Genomic DNA, 17930 nt, shown 5'->3' on the forward strand with positions numbered 1-17930 from the left:
AAAGTTTCAGATAAAAATGGAGGCTCAATTTCTTATCTCTTATGAAGCAGAGACTGTAAATCCCTACAATTTTATTCACGTTCTTCAGAATAGTCTAGCAATCCTAAATGATAAGTACTTTAATACAGACTATACCTTCTTCTTTTAACCCCTGTGCTGGGAGGAGGCTTAGGGGTTCGTGTTGAAACAATCTGACAGTGTACAGTTCCAAGTAGCAACATGAGCCATACTGGCCCAATTACTTCAGTCAGAGGTATATTATGTGGGCTCTGGGCTGTACAGAATAACACTACAGCAGCAACTGGAAAAGAAGGAACATGAAATTGAGTTCAATACTTGAAATGTCTGGAATGGCCAACTTACTATATGACTTTTCTTAAAATGAGAAACAGTCACATGTAGTCCTTTACTTGCATTTTAAACCAAGCTTGAAATTCAGAGCATGGAATGACAGTTACAATAAAATGAAATAGGTGGTAATCAGGATTTGAACACTTATCTTCATACTCATGTCTTCTTTTACACTCGTGATATTATAAATATTGCTCAAAAAAAGAAGCAGAATGAAGGGTGGAGGCCAAGGCATTTGCAAAACTAGATATGATAGGAAGCAAATTCATATTAAGAATTTGCTCTCCTCTTCAGTAGGAGGAAAAAAAAAAAATCAAGCAACAAATACTATGCTTCAATCAGCTCAGATAAATTTAGTCCTGTATCACTTGAAATCAGCACAGCACAATCGAACAAGTCAGGTGAGCACAGGAGACATCAAACCAGGAGCTGGTTGCCCTGACAGGCTGTATAGTCCCTCCATTTTGGAGATGCTCAACACCAAGCTGGACACAGCTCTGAGCAGCCAGCGGCAGCTAACGCTGCTCTGCGCAGAGGCTGGGCCTGCGTGACCTCTGGAGGTCCCTGCCAAGCTCAGCTAACTTGCGATTCTGTGAAACAAACATCTATTTCAACACAGACTAGTGATGAGAAACTCTTTAGCTGAAAGCATTTTGAGCTCCATATTCCATTCAGAGGACAACATTTCCCATAGACTTGTGTATAAATTTTCTAATAATAAGGAAAGCTCAAAGACAAACCACATAAATTATGAGGTAGTCCAGCTGAAGTGCCAGGACTCCAACTAGCATTCGTGCTTGGAAAAGTGGCAGCTTCCCCTTAATAGAATCCTAGAATCATTAAGGTTGGAAAAGACCTCTAGGATCATCAAATCCAACCAACAAGCCATCATTACTTGCTAATCTTATAACCCTATTACCTGCTTTTCACATACAGCCAACATCCACAGAGCTCTTCCTACTCCTCTTAGAATAGCCCAACCACTTCTACAAATTAGAAAAGCGTTTTACAGGCTTCAGGTCAGTCTAGATACATTCAACAGCATGAGGCAGACTGGAAAAGAAGCCTTCTATATTTCTTTGCTTATTCCATATTCTCATCACTCTCTGGTCTGAAGTGCTGAGTTCTGTAACAACAGAATGTGCAACATTCAAACACCTAAAATACATCACATGAAGGCAGACCTAACAGAGCAGATACCTGGACATGATGCTTTCCACTAAAAAGAGGTAGGATCTGTTTAGTGTTTTTTAATTGTTTTGTTTTTTTTAACAAAATAATCTTTAGCAAGGTAACCAATATTAGAAACACGATGAATGTATAAAACATTGGAATTATTTTTTATTGTAGTAATCTATTTCTAATTTCCCACTGATCGTCTTCATAAATCAAAATATCCAAGTCTCCATCATTTTACCACCTGTTTTGTTGTTCCTTTTTGTTGTTGTTTTTTAAGGTTTCACCTTTGTTTGTTTTGCTTCCTGTATTAGGCAGAACACTTGTTGGGTTTGTTGGCTTTTTTTTCATAACTGTGGGCTACTTAAGGTATTGTATGAGGTTTCTCAGAAAGACAGCACGCACCAATCAGAAAACATTAATTTAGGAACAGCTACAGTAACAACACCTCTTTCTAAATGAGTTCATCTGAGCTTCTCAAACATACACTTGGATTTATACAGTATAAAGCGTAAACAAATAGCCAGCTTTGACTCCTACTATACAATTTGCATAAGTATATATATCTGAGTACAACAAGCTCCACAGATCACTTGAAATGATTTGCAGGAGTAAGTCTCTACAAAATAATTTCAAACTCCACTACAGATTTTAGAGAACACAAGTCTATAGATTGCACATTCCCACCACGAAGTTTACAGAGATTTAAGAAAATTTTATTTTCTTAAACCTCCCAATCCTTTCGGTAGCACAGGAAGGAAATACAGGAACTTCTGCACAACGTGACAACATACTGTGGTTCAAATTATCATAGAATTGCTCCTACCAACAGCTTGGTCTCCAAACTGAATTTCTCCTACCAGTTTCAGTTATTTCTTTACATATTTATTGCATCTGGACTGGTATTTTCCTAAATGACAGTGCTTTATTTTGTGAAAGAGACAAATGGAATGATTTCATGTAGAGGAAAAAAAGCTCTATCAAAGCAGGCAACTATATTCCAAAGACCAAAGCATTTATTTTTTAGTATTGAAAGCTTTGAAATAGTTGCATCACCAAGAATTTTAAAAACACATATATACTTATATACGTATCTTGCCACAATAAATATTATAACTATGAATACTCATATTTCTTGTTTCATACTAAAATATACAGTATGAGATATACACTAATTTCACACATCAGTTTTCATATTAGAATATGGAAACAATTTAAAAGTGAAAATGAGGTGGTGGTAAAACCTAAATGGATATGGAGTCAGAAGAAAAAAATTTTACTTCTACCTTAACTTATCAGCCTGTTCAATGACCTTGAACAGAAACATTGCTTTGTAGTTCTCTTATCACATAGTTTTCTAATCATAATTTATTATTAAGTAAACGAATGTAAATAAAATCTGGAGTTTTCATCTACAATCAAGGAAAGAATTCTTTCCTATACTGTTACTACTTAGCATAGTATACTCAGAGGCTAACATATGCAATAATAATTCTTAAGCACCTACCTAAGAATTTGTGATAGGGAAAAGTTTTGATAGATCACATAAATGTGTGTCAATATATTTCAAGTTTTGGGGCACTATCCCTGTGGACTGAATTTTATAGCTGCTAACATCACAGAAGAGGCACTGTATTTTTATTGTTCCATTTCTAATTTTACATAAAATTTCCAAAAGATACAGAAATTTGTAACTGCAAGGACTGATGGCAAAACCGAAAAGGTAAGAATCATATTTTAATTGGATGTCAGTAGATAACTTATCAATCATTTAGCTTTTCAGAGTACTTAAACTGTTCCCAAGTTGCATTAAACTTGTGCTTTGTTTTTTGGTTCTGCACGCTTCCAGTACGCTTATTCTCATACTGGCTTTCACACTGCTAGGTACTGACTCATTACATTACATTCTTCCTTCTCTAATTTTCCTCTTTTATATTACATATAATTCAGAGGAGCACAGACTTTGATTACTAGAACTCATGACTCATCATCCTATTTAAAAGCTGAGAATTTCCTTCTGTTTGTTATAAAATGATTTTTGAACAACTGTTAATCTAGAAGTGTAAAATTAAGATGCATACTCTCCTCGAGTACAATGAAAAAGTTAGCAGAAACATACAGGAAAATAAGTAATAGATTTGTCAGTCATCCAGAAGCATGGCTGAGGTCTGAGTGAAATATGAGCTTAAAGTTTACTGCCTCTGATGTGACAAGATAACCCACGGAAGAACCGGAAATTGATCACACATCATCCTACTAGGTTGTGCAAACTGCATAATGGCAGGTTCAGCACTCTGCGCAGACCAAGAGCCCTTACCAAGAAGCATAAGTAACAGAAGGACTAACCCTCATCCAGAAAGTCAAAGGTTTCTTTGGTGACTCTCAGTCTTGAAATCAGTTAGTCCTAGAAACCTAAATTATCTACAGAGATGCCAAAGTAACACATGTGCTAAGTGCTGAAGAAAGCCTGTGAGGAAATGCTCAAAATTTCAAAAAGTCCCCTTTATATAAGTGTAAAAGAGGAACTAATCGTAAGACACGTTTGCAATCTATTCCAGCATACACTGGAAGGTGTTTGAACAGTATTAACTGAACAGAGTAACGTATAGAAGTAGTAATGGTTAAATTAAGGCATTCAGTCGAAGCTGATCCTATAATCCAATTCTACCTTGAAGAAGGTAAAGAACAAGCAGCCAGAAAAAGATGACTCTCGATGTCACTTGTAGCCACCACCTGTAGAAGAACGGAAAGAAAACAACTCTCACGATTCCTTTGCGGGTCAGAGATGTCCAAGGACTTTCAGGTTTTGCTTTAGCAAAAGCAGATCCTTCAAAAAAAAAAAAAAAAAGAATGTATTTCATTGTTATGACTAATAATAAACTGAGATGCTGAGTAGTTAAGGAGGAGGACCGGTAATTAAACACAATTATACATAATTCTAAACGCATCAATAGCATCAACATATATGCGCATTGCTCTAGCCATATCATTCAGGAAAGTGGAATAAGGTCGAGAAGCATGGAGCAGGATCAGTCAAACTGATGACTAGCTCTAGGAGAAGGGAAGCTACCCAAAGAATAATTCATCTGTCTCTTCTTCTATACCATTTTTCATCTCATTCATTCAAATGCTTTCTTTCTTTCTTTCATATCCTTCCATTTCTTCTTCTTCCTGCAAATTCCCACTTCTCCGGCACCTAGAAAACCATCTAGTATTTGCTTAGAGCTAAGAAGAGTATAGCTCCGAGAGTCTGTGTGTCTGTGCCACCCACAACTGGAGCGTGTACAAGTGCGTGAGTGACTCCATGACTGCTAGCAAAGACCAAGGCTTCGGCGAATTCTAGATCTGAATCCAACGAGCACTACAGGAACGTATTTAGGACGACAAGCTGGCTGCTGGGCTCATGGAAAAATAATCCAGATAACATTTTCCCCAGTCTCTGTGAGGTATGAGGAAAATCAAATAAAGATCAAATGAACATTAAATACTTTTCAGAGTCATGTACCACTTGACCTTCTCTTGTTGTTTTGCTCTTGAAAACATGTAAGAAATATTTAATACCTATACAACTGTTACTCTTCCAAAATTTTAATATAACCTTTCCTCAAACCATCAGAAGATTTTAAAGAAGTCTGAATGTACAGAAATAGGAGATTTCTGAACTGATAACTCCCAAACTATGATCCACAGTTATCAACTGATTTCCTCTTCTCAAAACCTATGTCTATTAGACAAAATTTAAATTCAGTTTTTTGAGCCTTCAGTTTAATCCGTAAGTCATCTTTTAACTATATTTCATATTTGTCTTCTTTAATGAGGAGTTCTGTAGGGCTGTTTGTCTTTAGGTTTTTTTATTTGTTTAATTTTGTGGGGGTTTGGGATTGTTGGTTTGGTTGTTTTTTAAACACTAATCCACTCTAGTTAGTTCAAGACAGGACAGCAGTTCATTTTATTTTGAGAAATCTGGCTTTTTCTAGCTCAAGACTTACCTCGTACAAGATCAACATCTATGAGGTCTGGTTTCACATGTCCTGTTTTCTTTGGTTTGTTTCTCAAACCCTGAAATACGCAAATATTAAATATCAGCATACATTGATGCAGAAGGCAGAAATAACAGAACAGCACTGCTGTGGTCAGTAATTGTGTTTAATCTACACCGTTCTTAAAAATTCAGACAAATAAGTCAACTTCAGAGATCTGAAGTACTATAAAACATTCTGAGGAACAAGGCACAATTGATGCCATTTTCACACTTGACAATCTAAACAAAACCTGAACAATTACTGACCCAACTATGTAAATTTAAAACATTTTTAAGCACTGAACACACATTTCCCATGGCTTCAGGTTATACAGACAGAATATGCACACACTTGCAATAATTAGTAGTACATTCATATTAGATTTCCAGAACTTTTGTCACAAATTACTTTCCCGAATCTTTTTTCCTTCGATATCTACTTAAACTTCCTCAAATGCTTACATTAGAACTCCTTCATTCTAAAACTAAATAGCAAATCACGTTGTAATGTAAAAGCCACTAGTCAACAGCAGGTTCCACTGTCAGAAGTCCAAATTCTAGAAAACTACTGGTTTTCCCAATACTGAATATAGAGCAGCTTATTAAAAAGAGGAGGAAAAGTAAACAACACAGGAAAGCACCCAGGAAAAAGAAGAGCAAATTTCTATTTGTTTTTTCTTTTAGAAACAGTATCTTCCCTTATGGAAGAGCAAAACTTCCTTGCAAAACTTTCAAGTTTATTCTTAATGTTAAAATGTGATGCTTAGAGATAGATATTTGTGAGTTCACTTTGATGCTTTCAGATCAGGCTCCTGGTCACACTAGCCAATAATGATTCCATGTACAATTCAGACACAGTAAAATACAGTACTTCAAAAAAAATTCTGAGTATACAAATGGAATTATAATGGAAGTGATTTAACTGTGTTCATTCAAAAAGCAGTTCAATTTGCTGGTGAACTGTAGATTTCCAACACAGTCATATTTCATTAGTGTGTTAAAAAAATGTATTATTAAGTCTAAGCATTAAATTCAGATAAAATTATAAAAATTAAATGAATAAAAATGAAAGATCAGTGACATCTAGTTGTGTTAATCTTCATAGCAACTACATAAAGCAAGTTTTCAAACAGACAGTTCAAAATATTTCTTGCACCTAAATTCAGCTAGACTTATTTTTAACATGAAAATTTAAAAAACACAAAATCAAACCACTGTTGGCAGTGAACTAGCTATACAGTCATCACCTGGTAGGCCCATTAGAAAAAAAAAAAAGAGAGTTTTCTTGAAATTAAACAAAATTAATACATGGAATTGAAACATGGTTACGACAAAATGGGTTCTTAAGATGACAAATGCAGCTGTACTGCAGACCTAAGCTCTGCTTAATGTACAAGATTTTCACAGGTCAGCAGTCTTAAAACTGCAGTAATTTTACGTGGAAGCACATACATAGAAAATGTAATTATTATAACCCCAGAAGTAGCTATATATTCCTGGGAATTCTCGCATAATCAAGCCACTCTATTTCATAAAAGGTACTAAAGCCGAAATGATACAATACATTTCAATTGTATTGCTTCTCATGGGCCACACAACTTTTTGCTCTAAAGTCCAAATAAATAGATATGTGCATCTGAGAAGAAATAACCCTCTGGAAATACAGGCAGTCCTATGAACAATTTACTACTGAGGCTGTTTCCATTTTACAGAAAGAACTTTTCAAACAAAGAAAATATGCGAACAACGTAACTCAATGCATCTTTCATAGGGAGAGCAATGGTGACACATTCTTAAAAAATGTCATTGGTCAAATCTCAAATGCTTTCAGCGTCCACAAACTATAGTGAATTGGTGGCTCTGCTTTTTGCCACACACAGTGAAAGAATTCCTTTTATTAAGATGCAATTTCTCTGTTAATGCATCACAGATTTGTGTAACGTATGCAGAAAACTGCACTGTTCCAAAATAAGGTTAATTAAGAAATAATTGTTTCATACTATTCAGGTCCATCCAATTAACCTACACAATTTCTATTTGGTACTGAACACATTTCTGTTACCTAATATAAAAAACACAAAGTTTAAATAAAAGCTCTTAAAAGTAGTTACTGTTGTAAAAAACATTTTGCACAGAGTTTAAAATTAATAGTTCAGTTAAAAGTACCCTATTAATTTATACTACTGGCAACAGATTTTTTAATGAAAAAATAACTTCTTGGATTTTTAGTTGAGTTCATTTATAAACAGCGTCGTAGTGGTTTTGAGATAGACGTGTTAACGTACGACACCTGAACGTTAACAGCCTGTTTCAGTGCTCCCCTCATTATGCTAAATCATGGTATCCTTAGAGTTGGAAGGGATCTCTGAGGGCCATCGAGTCCAACTCCCTGCAATGAATAGGGATGGCACCAGGTTGTCCAGGGCCCCATCCAGCCTCGCCTTGAAAGTCTCCCCATCAACACTAACTCTTGTGGGCCCTATCATTTCTCCCGCTGGTTCATTTGTTAATTATAGGACTATAACCCAAACAAGCTCAATTTCTAACAGGCACAAGACAATGTTCCCAACAAATTATTTGAATGTTGCCCTTTTACACAGCAGTTACAAGAACTTCTGTTGTAACAGCACTTGGTTTTCACAGTCATTGAAAAGACACTGAAAATAAAGCAATATGCCAGCACCTTCGTTTGAAATTAGTTGTGCTGATGTCAAGAACATTTCTGCACCATCTCTTTGCATGCTTCAGACAGCAGGTACCACAAGATGCAACTGTCGTGCAATAGCCTTCTGATCACATCAATGTACGGCAGCAATCAAAGCTGCACCTCATGCGGCACACAGCAGTACGGTGCCGGGGAGGGCTGCCCAGCAGCTCCCAGTGCCCGAGCTGCCCAGTCCCCGGGCCTCCCCGCAGCAGCACTCAGCCGGCTCAGTACCAGCAGCCCAGGCTCTCCTCATGCCACCTAAGGGGGCACGTTGCAGAACTGCGGAGGTGTGGTGTCACAAAGACTCCTGTCGGGTTCGGAAGCACTTCTGAAAATATTATCTCTGATTTAAAAGTTAATTTGTAGATTTTTGTACAGAGATCAGGTCAGTGAGAGTTCCCATGTAATGACCTCCCTAACGTACGCTATTTAGCTGTTGAAGTACTGGGGAGGAATAATAAAAAAAAAAACACAGGAACACTGAAGAAATGTGTATTTAACTAATGTTAAAAGTTAACAAAGCCTTAAAGCTCATGCAGTAGTAGCGTATTTCTTGTGTGCAGTGTTTGAAGAGAAAAGGTTAATTGCAAGAAAACACTAGTGAAACCAATTTTAAAATTATAGAGTATGACATAATACACAATCAATAAAGGTATTACACATAGGACTGATTTTTTTTCCCCAGAACATTGTAGCAATGCGGCAGACATTGATAGCATTGTTAGTTAAACCAAAATGCAAAAAACCGCTGTTAACTACTTATTCAGGACACAAAGCCTGAAGTACTTACCAGTCTAATAAACTGTACAAAACAATGACAGCATCATAAAGGAGGAAAAGCGAACTGGAGGGATAAGGTAACTAACTGAAAGTAAGGAGAGCTCAGATAACCGATGTTAGAATTCATCACAGAGTGAAAGAGGCACTCACAAACTAAGCTCTGGCTTAAGATAACTGAAATAAATGCACTGAAGTACAGACAGATGTAGAACTTAAGTGCTGCAGATTTAGTAGTCATATCAAATAAATAGAGTATACTATGCCAGTTTCATTTGGTTACACTCCAGAAGTCTATTTTTGCTTCACCAGCATTAAAGAATATCCCACACATTGTAAATTACATCAGCATATACAATTACAGCATTACTGATAACTGGCAATAAAAAAAATTGAAATACTGTATTACCTTGATTTCTCTTTGTTCTACTGATTTTTCCCATATTTGTTGATCATATGCCCCAATCTAAAAAGAACACAAAACAGAAAGAATCTAAAGTAGGTTTTCAAATACACTGATTGTACAAAATCAATCTATCTTTCAGGCAAACATGAAGACAACACGTTAATTCCTCAAGATGACTTACTGTCAGCAATCTTTATCTTCCATACTCCATCTGCACTGGGCAGGACCTGGCTGACCCAGAACTCAGCTGAGCCGGTTGGGCTGAGGCCAGCCCAGAGCCTCATCGCGGGGCTGCTGGGCCTCAGTGCAGCGGCCGGCAGCTAACACCAAAGAAAATACCCTTTGCAGTTAGTTGAACCCTGATCTTCCACTCATTATTTTAAACCAGCTCCCTTTATATTTCCTGTTCCTCACCACCCACTTTTACAGCTCCATTGTCTTGAGCTCCATCTCTTCAGATTGCACAGCAGCAGAAGTTACCATCAGGCTGGGAGGCAGCTAGATTCCAGGTCAGGGAAAACTCAAAACGTGCAAAGAATATCAGGAAACTGCCTTTTTCCCCAGTGAATCACTGGTGAAATAATGCTCCTAGTAGGCCTATTTCAAAATTTAACTAATCTTTTCCTTATGCCATACTGTACTATTTTCTTTTCCTGAGAACAAGCATTATTTGAAAATTGTCAGTTCTAAGGTTTCCAGAGACTCTCATTAAGCTGCCAGTCTATTTATTCCTGAAGCTCTTCCGAAGATCTTAGCTTTGTCTGAATGTGAACAAGCTCTCAGCTAAAAATCTCTAGTAAAAAGGAATTGGTTTTCTCTGGGCTCTACCCTCTACTCCCACATCCCTGTAGAAAACTTCAGGTATTTATAAGACTAAAGTTAAGATAAAGCGACAAGAAGAAGTCAATAGGTGAGACAATGCATCCTTGTAAGAAGTTACCAAAGAGAACCAGCTTGCTTTGAATACTGCACATAGAGCTTCTAGACGTTACTCAGCAATGATGTTTTACTATGTAGAACCATAGAACAGCTTGGGTTGGAAGGGACCTCAAAGCCCACCCAGCCCCAACCCCTGCCATGAGCTATGTACCACCCAGCCTTGAGCTCCTCCAGCAATGGGGCACCCACAGCTTCTCTGGGCAGCCTGTGCACTCACCAAACATTTTAAAAGCTTCCCATCTCAGCAATTCTCCTCAGATACATACACAGACACACACGTGCACCCACACTGCCTCATATCTGAACCTCGGTTCCTGTTACCAAGCTCTGACCAGTGAAGCGCAACATTGATTTTGGGTCACAAGCACAAGGCAGATGTACGTACAGAGGGAAACTTATTCAGTCTCTTTACTGACTGTAAAGAAAGCTGATACAACCAGTTTTTCGATCCAAACACCCAATGGGGAGGAAAAAAACCCACTGCTTGATTACTGCATGACTCATTTTCATATCTGCTTAGTAGTTCCTATTCAGGAGATACAGGTACCCAAACAATTTCTAGTTCACTATCTTAAAATGCCAAAAAAAAAACCCTACTGACTTTTTGGTAATAATAATAATAATGAGAAATACTAAGCACCTGGCATTTAGAAAGAGCACACAGACCATGGAAAATAATGGAGAGGTCAGGCACTGTACTGAGCAGATTAAGCACCTGCTATAATTAAACTAATTAAAATAAAGCTAGTTTAAGAGCTGACTCCATCTGGATAACTGCCAGCAATTAAAAAGTCAATATGTTGTATAACCACTCCACCCAGACGTTCATATCGAATTGCTTTGGCTTCTTTCTAAATACGCTTTAAACAACATTTCCTGTTTTCATGACATTTACTGAGAAGAGTCCTAAGTGAGTTTTTTGTACTGCATAATATCGTGCCTTTTCCCCCTCGCTTCCCAACAAGCCTTCTTTCCACAAAGACAGAAGAGTCTGCCTCCCACTTGATTGTGCAAGAAACAAATGTGGAGGCCTTTGTGCCAAGAAAATTGCAAAGCAAACTCTGTATTTCTAATCCCATTCATGACCAATACTGTTTTAGAATTGAAAGAGTCTTTAAGAGAGTAAACCAACAATAGATCATTTGTTAAAGGAATTCTGGGAAACAGATCCCAGAAGACATCCGAGGCAAGTAAGTCAACCAAATTTCATTTGGGCTTACTCATATTCTCCCATAAACATACTAGGTAGCATGCTTCTGCCTCCAAAACACACAAGCAGGGTTTTTGCCATTCACATTTTTCTTTTAACGTTACTCCGTAAAGTAATTATTTCAGCAGCAGGTGAAGTAAGAGAAAAGGACCAGGAAGATGGTCATTTACAACATGTATTGGCCTAGCCAATCTTTCCTGATCGTGGTCAATTATCAAAATCTGAGTATAGGGTTGTTAAATAAAGGCATATTGTTGCAAACAGAAAAGAGTTAGAGACAGCTACAGAGAGCAATTATCACTACAATCTCTTGCAAATGTTTTTTTTTAATCTACCTAATTTTGCATTTTTGTGCCTCAAGAGAGTTTTTGAGGCACTTTAGGGAGAGCACATACATGCTCAGCACATCAAATTTGCACCCGATCTTCAATTTTTTCCCTCCTCTCAATCCACACAAGCATCCACCTATACTTCTCTTGCAAACCTATCAGAAGGAAACATCATTGTAAAGTAACATACTGGTATACAATTTCCCACATTAAAGAAAAATCTGTACACTCAGTATTACTGACAAAAAAGACCAGTGAAAAACAGAGACATTCAATCTTTTCTTCTACCCAACATGAGGAAAACGTATCTATTTTCTCTACAATGCATCCAGCAGAATTCACTGAAAAGAGGTTTCCGGTGACAACAAGTTGCAATATGTAATAAATAGTGGACATGAGAAAGAGAACATGACCAAGTTAGTGAACAAATGAATTCAAGACTAAAGCTACTACTAGCAAGCCTTCTTGGTTTTAAATTGAGAGCACCAGGCAATTACATCTTCAGAGAGTTTTGATTTATAAGTATTTACATCCAAATTATATTTCATGTTAAATCTAAATACTAAGTTGTCTGATGTTCACATGTGAGCTCTCTCTGGCTCTTTATTGCTCACAGTTTTTTTGAAATTGTACATACCAGTTGGACACCAAAAGAAAAATACTTAACAATGCCCAAAAAGTTAGTTTCTGAAGGCAAATGAAATGAGGGAAGAGACTTCTAGAGATAGAACTGCCCACGCTTCTATCACGAAGAATTTAAATATACACAAAATTTGATCAAAGCAACCTTTCCCTTCATAAGCAACTGTCACTGGGGCTACAAAGGTGTTCAAGGTTCCTATGCCTGGAACAATTAAACTGATACAAAGACGCAAATATCTGCATATACCTGAAGCTCCCAACTGTACCCAGATTCTCTCCCATTACACCTGCAAATTCTGCAGTATCCTTCAAAGAAGGCTGCAAGAGTCTAAAAAAATGCCCATTTTTTAAGTGTACAACAACTAAAGCTTTTAAAATCTGTTCAAAACTTTGTACCAGACTTTGTGCCAGGTACAACAGTCTATCACTGGCATTTTCAAGCCATTAATCCAACCTACAACTGGGTGTTTTTTTTTTTTAATTAAGCGAAGTATGCAACACCATCCCAATTTCTATCTAATTTATCACAGAAATTAATTCTCATTTACAAAATATCTAATCAAAGGTGGATCAAAACTGAATTTTGCATTCTACAGCTTTTTTGTTTAAGGATTCAGCAGAAAATAAATTAACCTAAAAAAAAAAATCTTCCTTTATTTCTTTATCAATAATTGTTTAATTCAAGTTACATGATCAGCCTATCTTTTAATTGTCCCTCTTGAACAGCTGGAAATGGAATGGGCTGCCCTGGGAGGTGGTTGAGTCACTGTCCCTGGAGGTGTTCAAGAAACATTTAGATGTGGCACTAACGGACACGGTTTAGTGAGGAAATATTGGTGGTAGGTGGATGGCTGGACTGGATGATCTTGAAGGTGATTCCATGATTCCATCACCAAGCAGCAGCAGCAACACATGCCTCCTGTAGAAACGTGTCAATAGCATGCTACAGATGGAATAAATTGTGGTACAACCGACATATAGCAGAACTGGAGCAGGTATTTTGTATTAATTTAGTTTAAATCATGCATCACAGGCTTCCTCAATGACAAGAGTTTATCCAGTCTATCCAAACCAGTTACCTCTAAAATATTCAGCCGTCAAGACACCTTGCTTCAATAAATGCCTTGATGAGAAGATTAAAGAATTCTGCTTCGTTATGTATTTGTAGAATTACCATCTATTCTCCATGCAGTTGTTACAAGTTTCAGCACATACGGGATTACTGAAGACTGAAAATCCTGCCAATGTTCTTTCACAATGGAAAAGTGTTGCTTCAGGTGTAGCCAGAGAGACATTAAAGAGAGAAAAAGAGATGCGGGTGGCTTGTTAGCCAAGTTCCACCTAGAAGGCCCTGCAACATTTTAAACTTTTATAATTTTTTTAGGAATAATTTACCTCATTTTTAGATTTAAAGGTGAAAACAAGCTATAACTCATTATTCCAACTTCCAAAAATTGTCTCAAATTGAAAACTTACTGAAAGCACCAAAAGCCACTGAAATCACAAAACCATGACACTCATTCAAACACTATACACGTAAATATACTTCAAACCCTTCTCAGAGACAAAAGAGAAGATAAGCTAAACTTTGATCTTACAAACTGTACTACTTCAAGTGAGCAGAGGAAGGTAATGCAACTTGAAAAGCAACAATAAACTCAGGAGGTTAGCAACACTTGCACTTCCTTCTTCCCAACCAAATAGCTCAGAAAGCATTTGAGCACATCTCCTTGTATATCAAAAATTTGTTCAACACTTTTACAGCCAGTTTTTGTAACAACTAAAAGCAATTTGTCTAAGTAAGTTAAGCTATTGGAAATAGCTCATTCTGGTTTCAAATAAAGCCCAACGCTAAGGGTTTCTGCACTGCAAATTATTTCTTCCCAGTGTCTTTCTCATAAACAGATCAATAGGCCACGTGTGCATCAAGACTGAACTTGAGCTTTGTGAATGACACTGATATTCACTTTAAGCTAATGTAGCGATGGTATCAACATGTAGCCCAATACTCACAGAGCCTTCGGATTCTAATGGAATCAATCAATATTTCAGGAGACATTTATAATTTATGACAAAGAAGGCTAATGAAGATTATAATCCTAAGAATACATTGCATTTCCTGCTGGATCTTAAAACTTTAATGTTTATCCATAATGAAATCTGCACACTAAGCTTTGTCTCTTAAAACTGCAAAACATTTTTACAAGCAACATAAAAATACTATTACAAATCCAAAACCCAGAAGATACAGAGTTTGGTGAATGAAAAGTGAAGTTGCTTCCTAGGCTGTCTACCAAGAAAATTAAGTTTTTTACATCTTATTAAAATACTTAGTATTAGCATATTAGCTAGTACATGTTGTTTTTACAGTCCAACATTTTTCAACAACTGTACAAACTTCTATAACAGAATGTTTTAAGTATTGAGATTGACTATATGAATAATTTCTATGCATGTAATATTATTCATTAAAAAATAAAAAGCTTCATGTTAAGTTTATGTTGAAGTACACATTTATGGTTGTCAGACAAAACATTTTTATATTTTCTCAATGCACGGGACAAGTTTAGTAGAAGTTACTTTAAACCTTCTTTTATTCCTACCTAACTGATCCACATTACAGTAAACGCAATAATTTAGTAGTTCAGCAGTGTAATTATCCTTCTTGGAGTTGATTTTTTTACTACTAAGACTTTTTCTTCACGACTTTTTTCCATTTTCAAGGTGTCTGTTGCACTTTTTTCCCCTCATTTCTTTTATCATTGATACGTAGACAAGACAAGCTAAGATAAGACATACCCATCTCATAGCCAGAGATGTACAATAATAGCTTTAGCATTGTCTGCTAATAGGGAAGAGTTTAGTAACTTTTATTCAAACATTATGTATTTGCACAAAACAAAGCAGCCTCAAGAAATAACTGGACAAAGAAAACCACTCTGGCAGTCTTGTTATTTAGTATTGTTCCCTGAAGACCACCAAAAATCCAGCAAGCTTACCATCACTACTACTGTAATTTTGAAACAGCATTGCCCTTACTCCTGATTGCTTCCACTTCCCACAGCATCCTTTCCTTGTGCCAGCACATCCTGGTGTGTGGTTGAGAGATAAATAAGTTCTCTCAGGAAAAGAAAATGCTAAATTATAGCTTCACAAGGCAAAATGAAACAATTCAAGAATCGCTGTTACCGAGGGATTTGCAGCTCACTCAATCTCTCTCACAGATACCTTCAGCTTCTCACAGTTTTAACTGCATTCGTTCCCTGACCGAATTAACTCGGTAAGTGTGTGAATGTCTGCGGGAAGCAGGAGCCAGCAGCCAGGCTCAACACACAACTGCTTCGTTCAGCCACGCTGTGGGTTTGAGCGATTCTGATCAATTGCGTAAGATCCACTAACTTGAATTTTGACTCACTGCAACAAGATGCTGAAGGTAATCCCCATTATTGGGTCAGCTGACAACTTGTGTACCCAATTTCAGTACTACACAGAAAGCAGCTTTGTTAAATACATATTTTTCCTCTCAGTGCTTTCACAGAATAACGGAATCATGATTCTATCCTCTCCCATGAGCCTCCTCTTCCCCAGACTAACCAGTTCCCTCAGCCACTCTTCGTAACGCTTGCCTTCTAGTCCATTCAATAGCTTCATCGCTCTTCTCTGAACACATCCCAGCAACTCAATATCCTCCATGTAGTGAGCGGTCCAAACTGGACCCATTAGGTGAGGCGCAGCCTCACCGGTGCCATGTACAGAGGGACAGTCACTTCCCCAGTTTTGCTGGCCGCACTACTTCTGATGCAAGCCAGGACACCATTGGCCTTCTTGGCCACCTGGGCACGCTGCTGGCTCATGCTCAGCTGGCTGTCAGCCAGCACCCCCAGATCCTTTTCTGCCAGGCAACTTCCCTCACCCTTCTGCACACTCATATTTCTGTCTGGGGTTGTTATGACCGAAGTGAAGCACCCAGCAAATAGCCCTGCTGAATGCCATAGAATTGGACACTGCCCATCAGCATAGCCTGCTCAGATCCCTCTGCAGAGCTTTCCTTCCCTCTGGCAGATCGACACATCTATCCAACTTGGTGTCATCTGCAAACTTAATTCAGGGTGCATTCAATCCTCAATCCCCTCATCAAGATCATTGATAAAAACATTAAACAAACTGGCCCCAAACTGAACCCTGGGGGACATCATTTTCAAAAATAGTCAGCACCAATTCTTGTCAAGTTTTGGCACTTGAAGACTGACCTTTTTGAGAGTTTCAGCATCCAAAGTCCTCAGTAATACAGCCATACACCTAAGCCCTCTGGCAAAAACTGGTTTGGGTGCCAGGGTCACCAATGCATCACATTAATTCAGTACCAAGAGGGAAATCAAGTAGTTTCAGGGTATGGCATAATTGTTGTTCCTTTCTTTATTAAGCTGGAAAGTATAATCTTAGGCTAATGAGCTATAAAACACAAAACATTACAGATCTTAATGCAATTACAGCTCTAATTTTGCCCTTTAAAACTGTGGCAGAGAAAACATCTCATTTGTTTTATTGCACCCCTTAGCAGCGGTACCCAAAGGACACCCAAAGCAGCATAAAGCTGCACTGGCAAAGTTAAGTGATAAGCAATTACATGTAGGATTCAGGTTCATTAAGTTCCATTCTGCCTTCACTGACAACCATCCCCAAGAGATGGAAAAACTTAATTCTCTCCTGCAATATTATTAACAAATGTGTGTAAAGCTCTCCATTTTCGTAGCAAAACTCCTGTGAGCATTAAAAATCAAAAAGCTGTTACAGTAAATTCCTTGGTTTACCATTGGTTATTACTTGGCATACCCTTGGTTTTAACACATAGTTGTAAAATTGGAAATCAGAGCAGAAAATGCACATCTACCATTATCTGTAAGCCTTGAAAGTATTATAATAAATGAACGCAAAGAGTTCAAGTTTTAAGCAGTATTTTAGGTTATTACCGATTTTATTATTTTTAACCTCAGGTACTGTCACTGAGACAGTGCTTCAAATCCGCACACATAATCCTAAGGCTACTTCTTAGCAGAGCACAGACAGGTGCCTCTGAGCTCGGAAGCTGCCAGGGACCCGTGCAGGGAGTGCAGACAGCCCCACTACACCCGCAGCACAGCCACGTGCTGACAGCAAGCCAGCGCACGCCTGTCTGACCTCCCCGAGACACACAAACATCTCGGCGGGGCACTCCTCCGTATGTCCAGGAGCACGGCAGCAGTTCATTTCTAGACCTTCCCACACAGCCAGCATGTCCACATTTCTTGCCCTGTGCCATTCACTCCTTGCACCAGCTACCACTGTACGCAGGAAAGCGACGTCCATGCGGTCTTACATTCTCCGATAACAAA

The 17930-nt window shown here is 37.8% G+C and overlaps 1 protein-coding gene across 4 annotated transcripts in view; it reads right to left on the bottom strand.

Moving 5' to 3' along the window:
* PHTF2 (putative homeodomain transcription factor 2) overlaps positions 1-17930 on the bottom strand; it is a 65398-nt gene that overhangs the window by 27204 nt on the left and 20264 nt on the right. For all 4 annotated transcript variants that reach the window (XM_021384499.1, XM_021384496.1, XM_021384498.1 and 1 more), the window contains exons 3-6: positions 9442-9498; positions 5517-5586; positions 4196-4354; positions 136-301 (exon numbers count right to left, since the gene is read on the bottom strand). In XM_021384499.1, the coding sequence (XP_021240174.1) occupies positions 136-301; positions 4196-4354; positions 5517-5586; positions 9442-9498 (452 nt within the window). The remainder of the gene's footprint in view (positions 1-135; positions 302-4195; positions 4355-5516; positions 5587-9441; positions 9499-17930) is intronic.

Source organism: Numida meleagris, chromosome 1 (assembly GCF_002078875.1).
Source record: "Numida meleagris isolate 19003 breed g44 Domestic line chromosome 1, NumMel1.0, whole genome shotgun sequence".
Classification (NCBI taxonomy): domain Eukaryota; kingdom Metazoa; phylum Chordata; class Aves; order Galliformes; family Numididae; genus Numida; species Numida meleagris.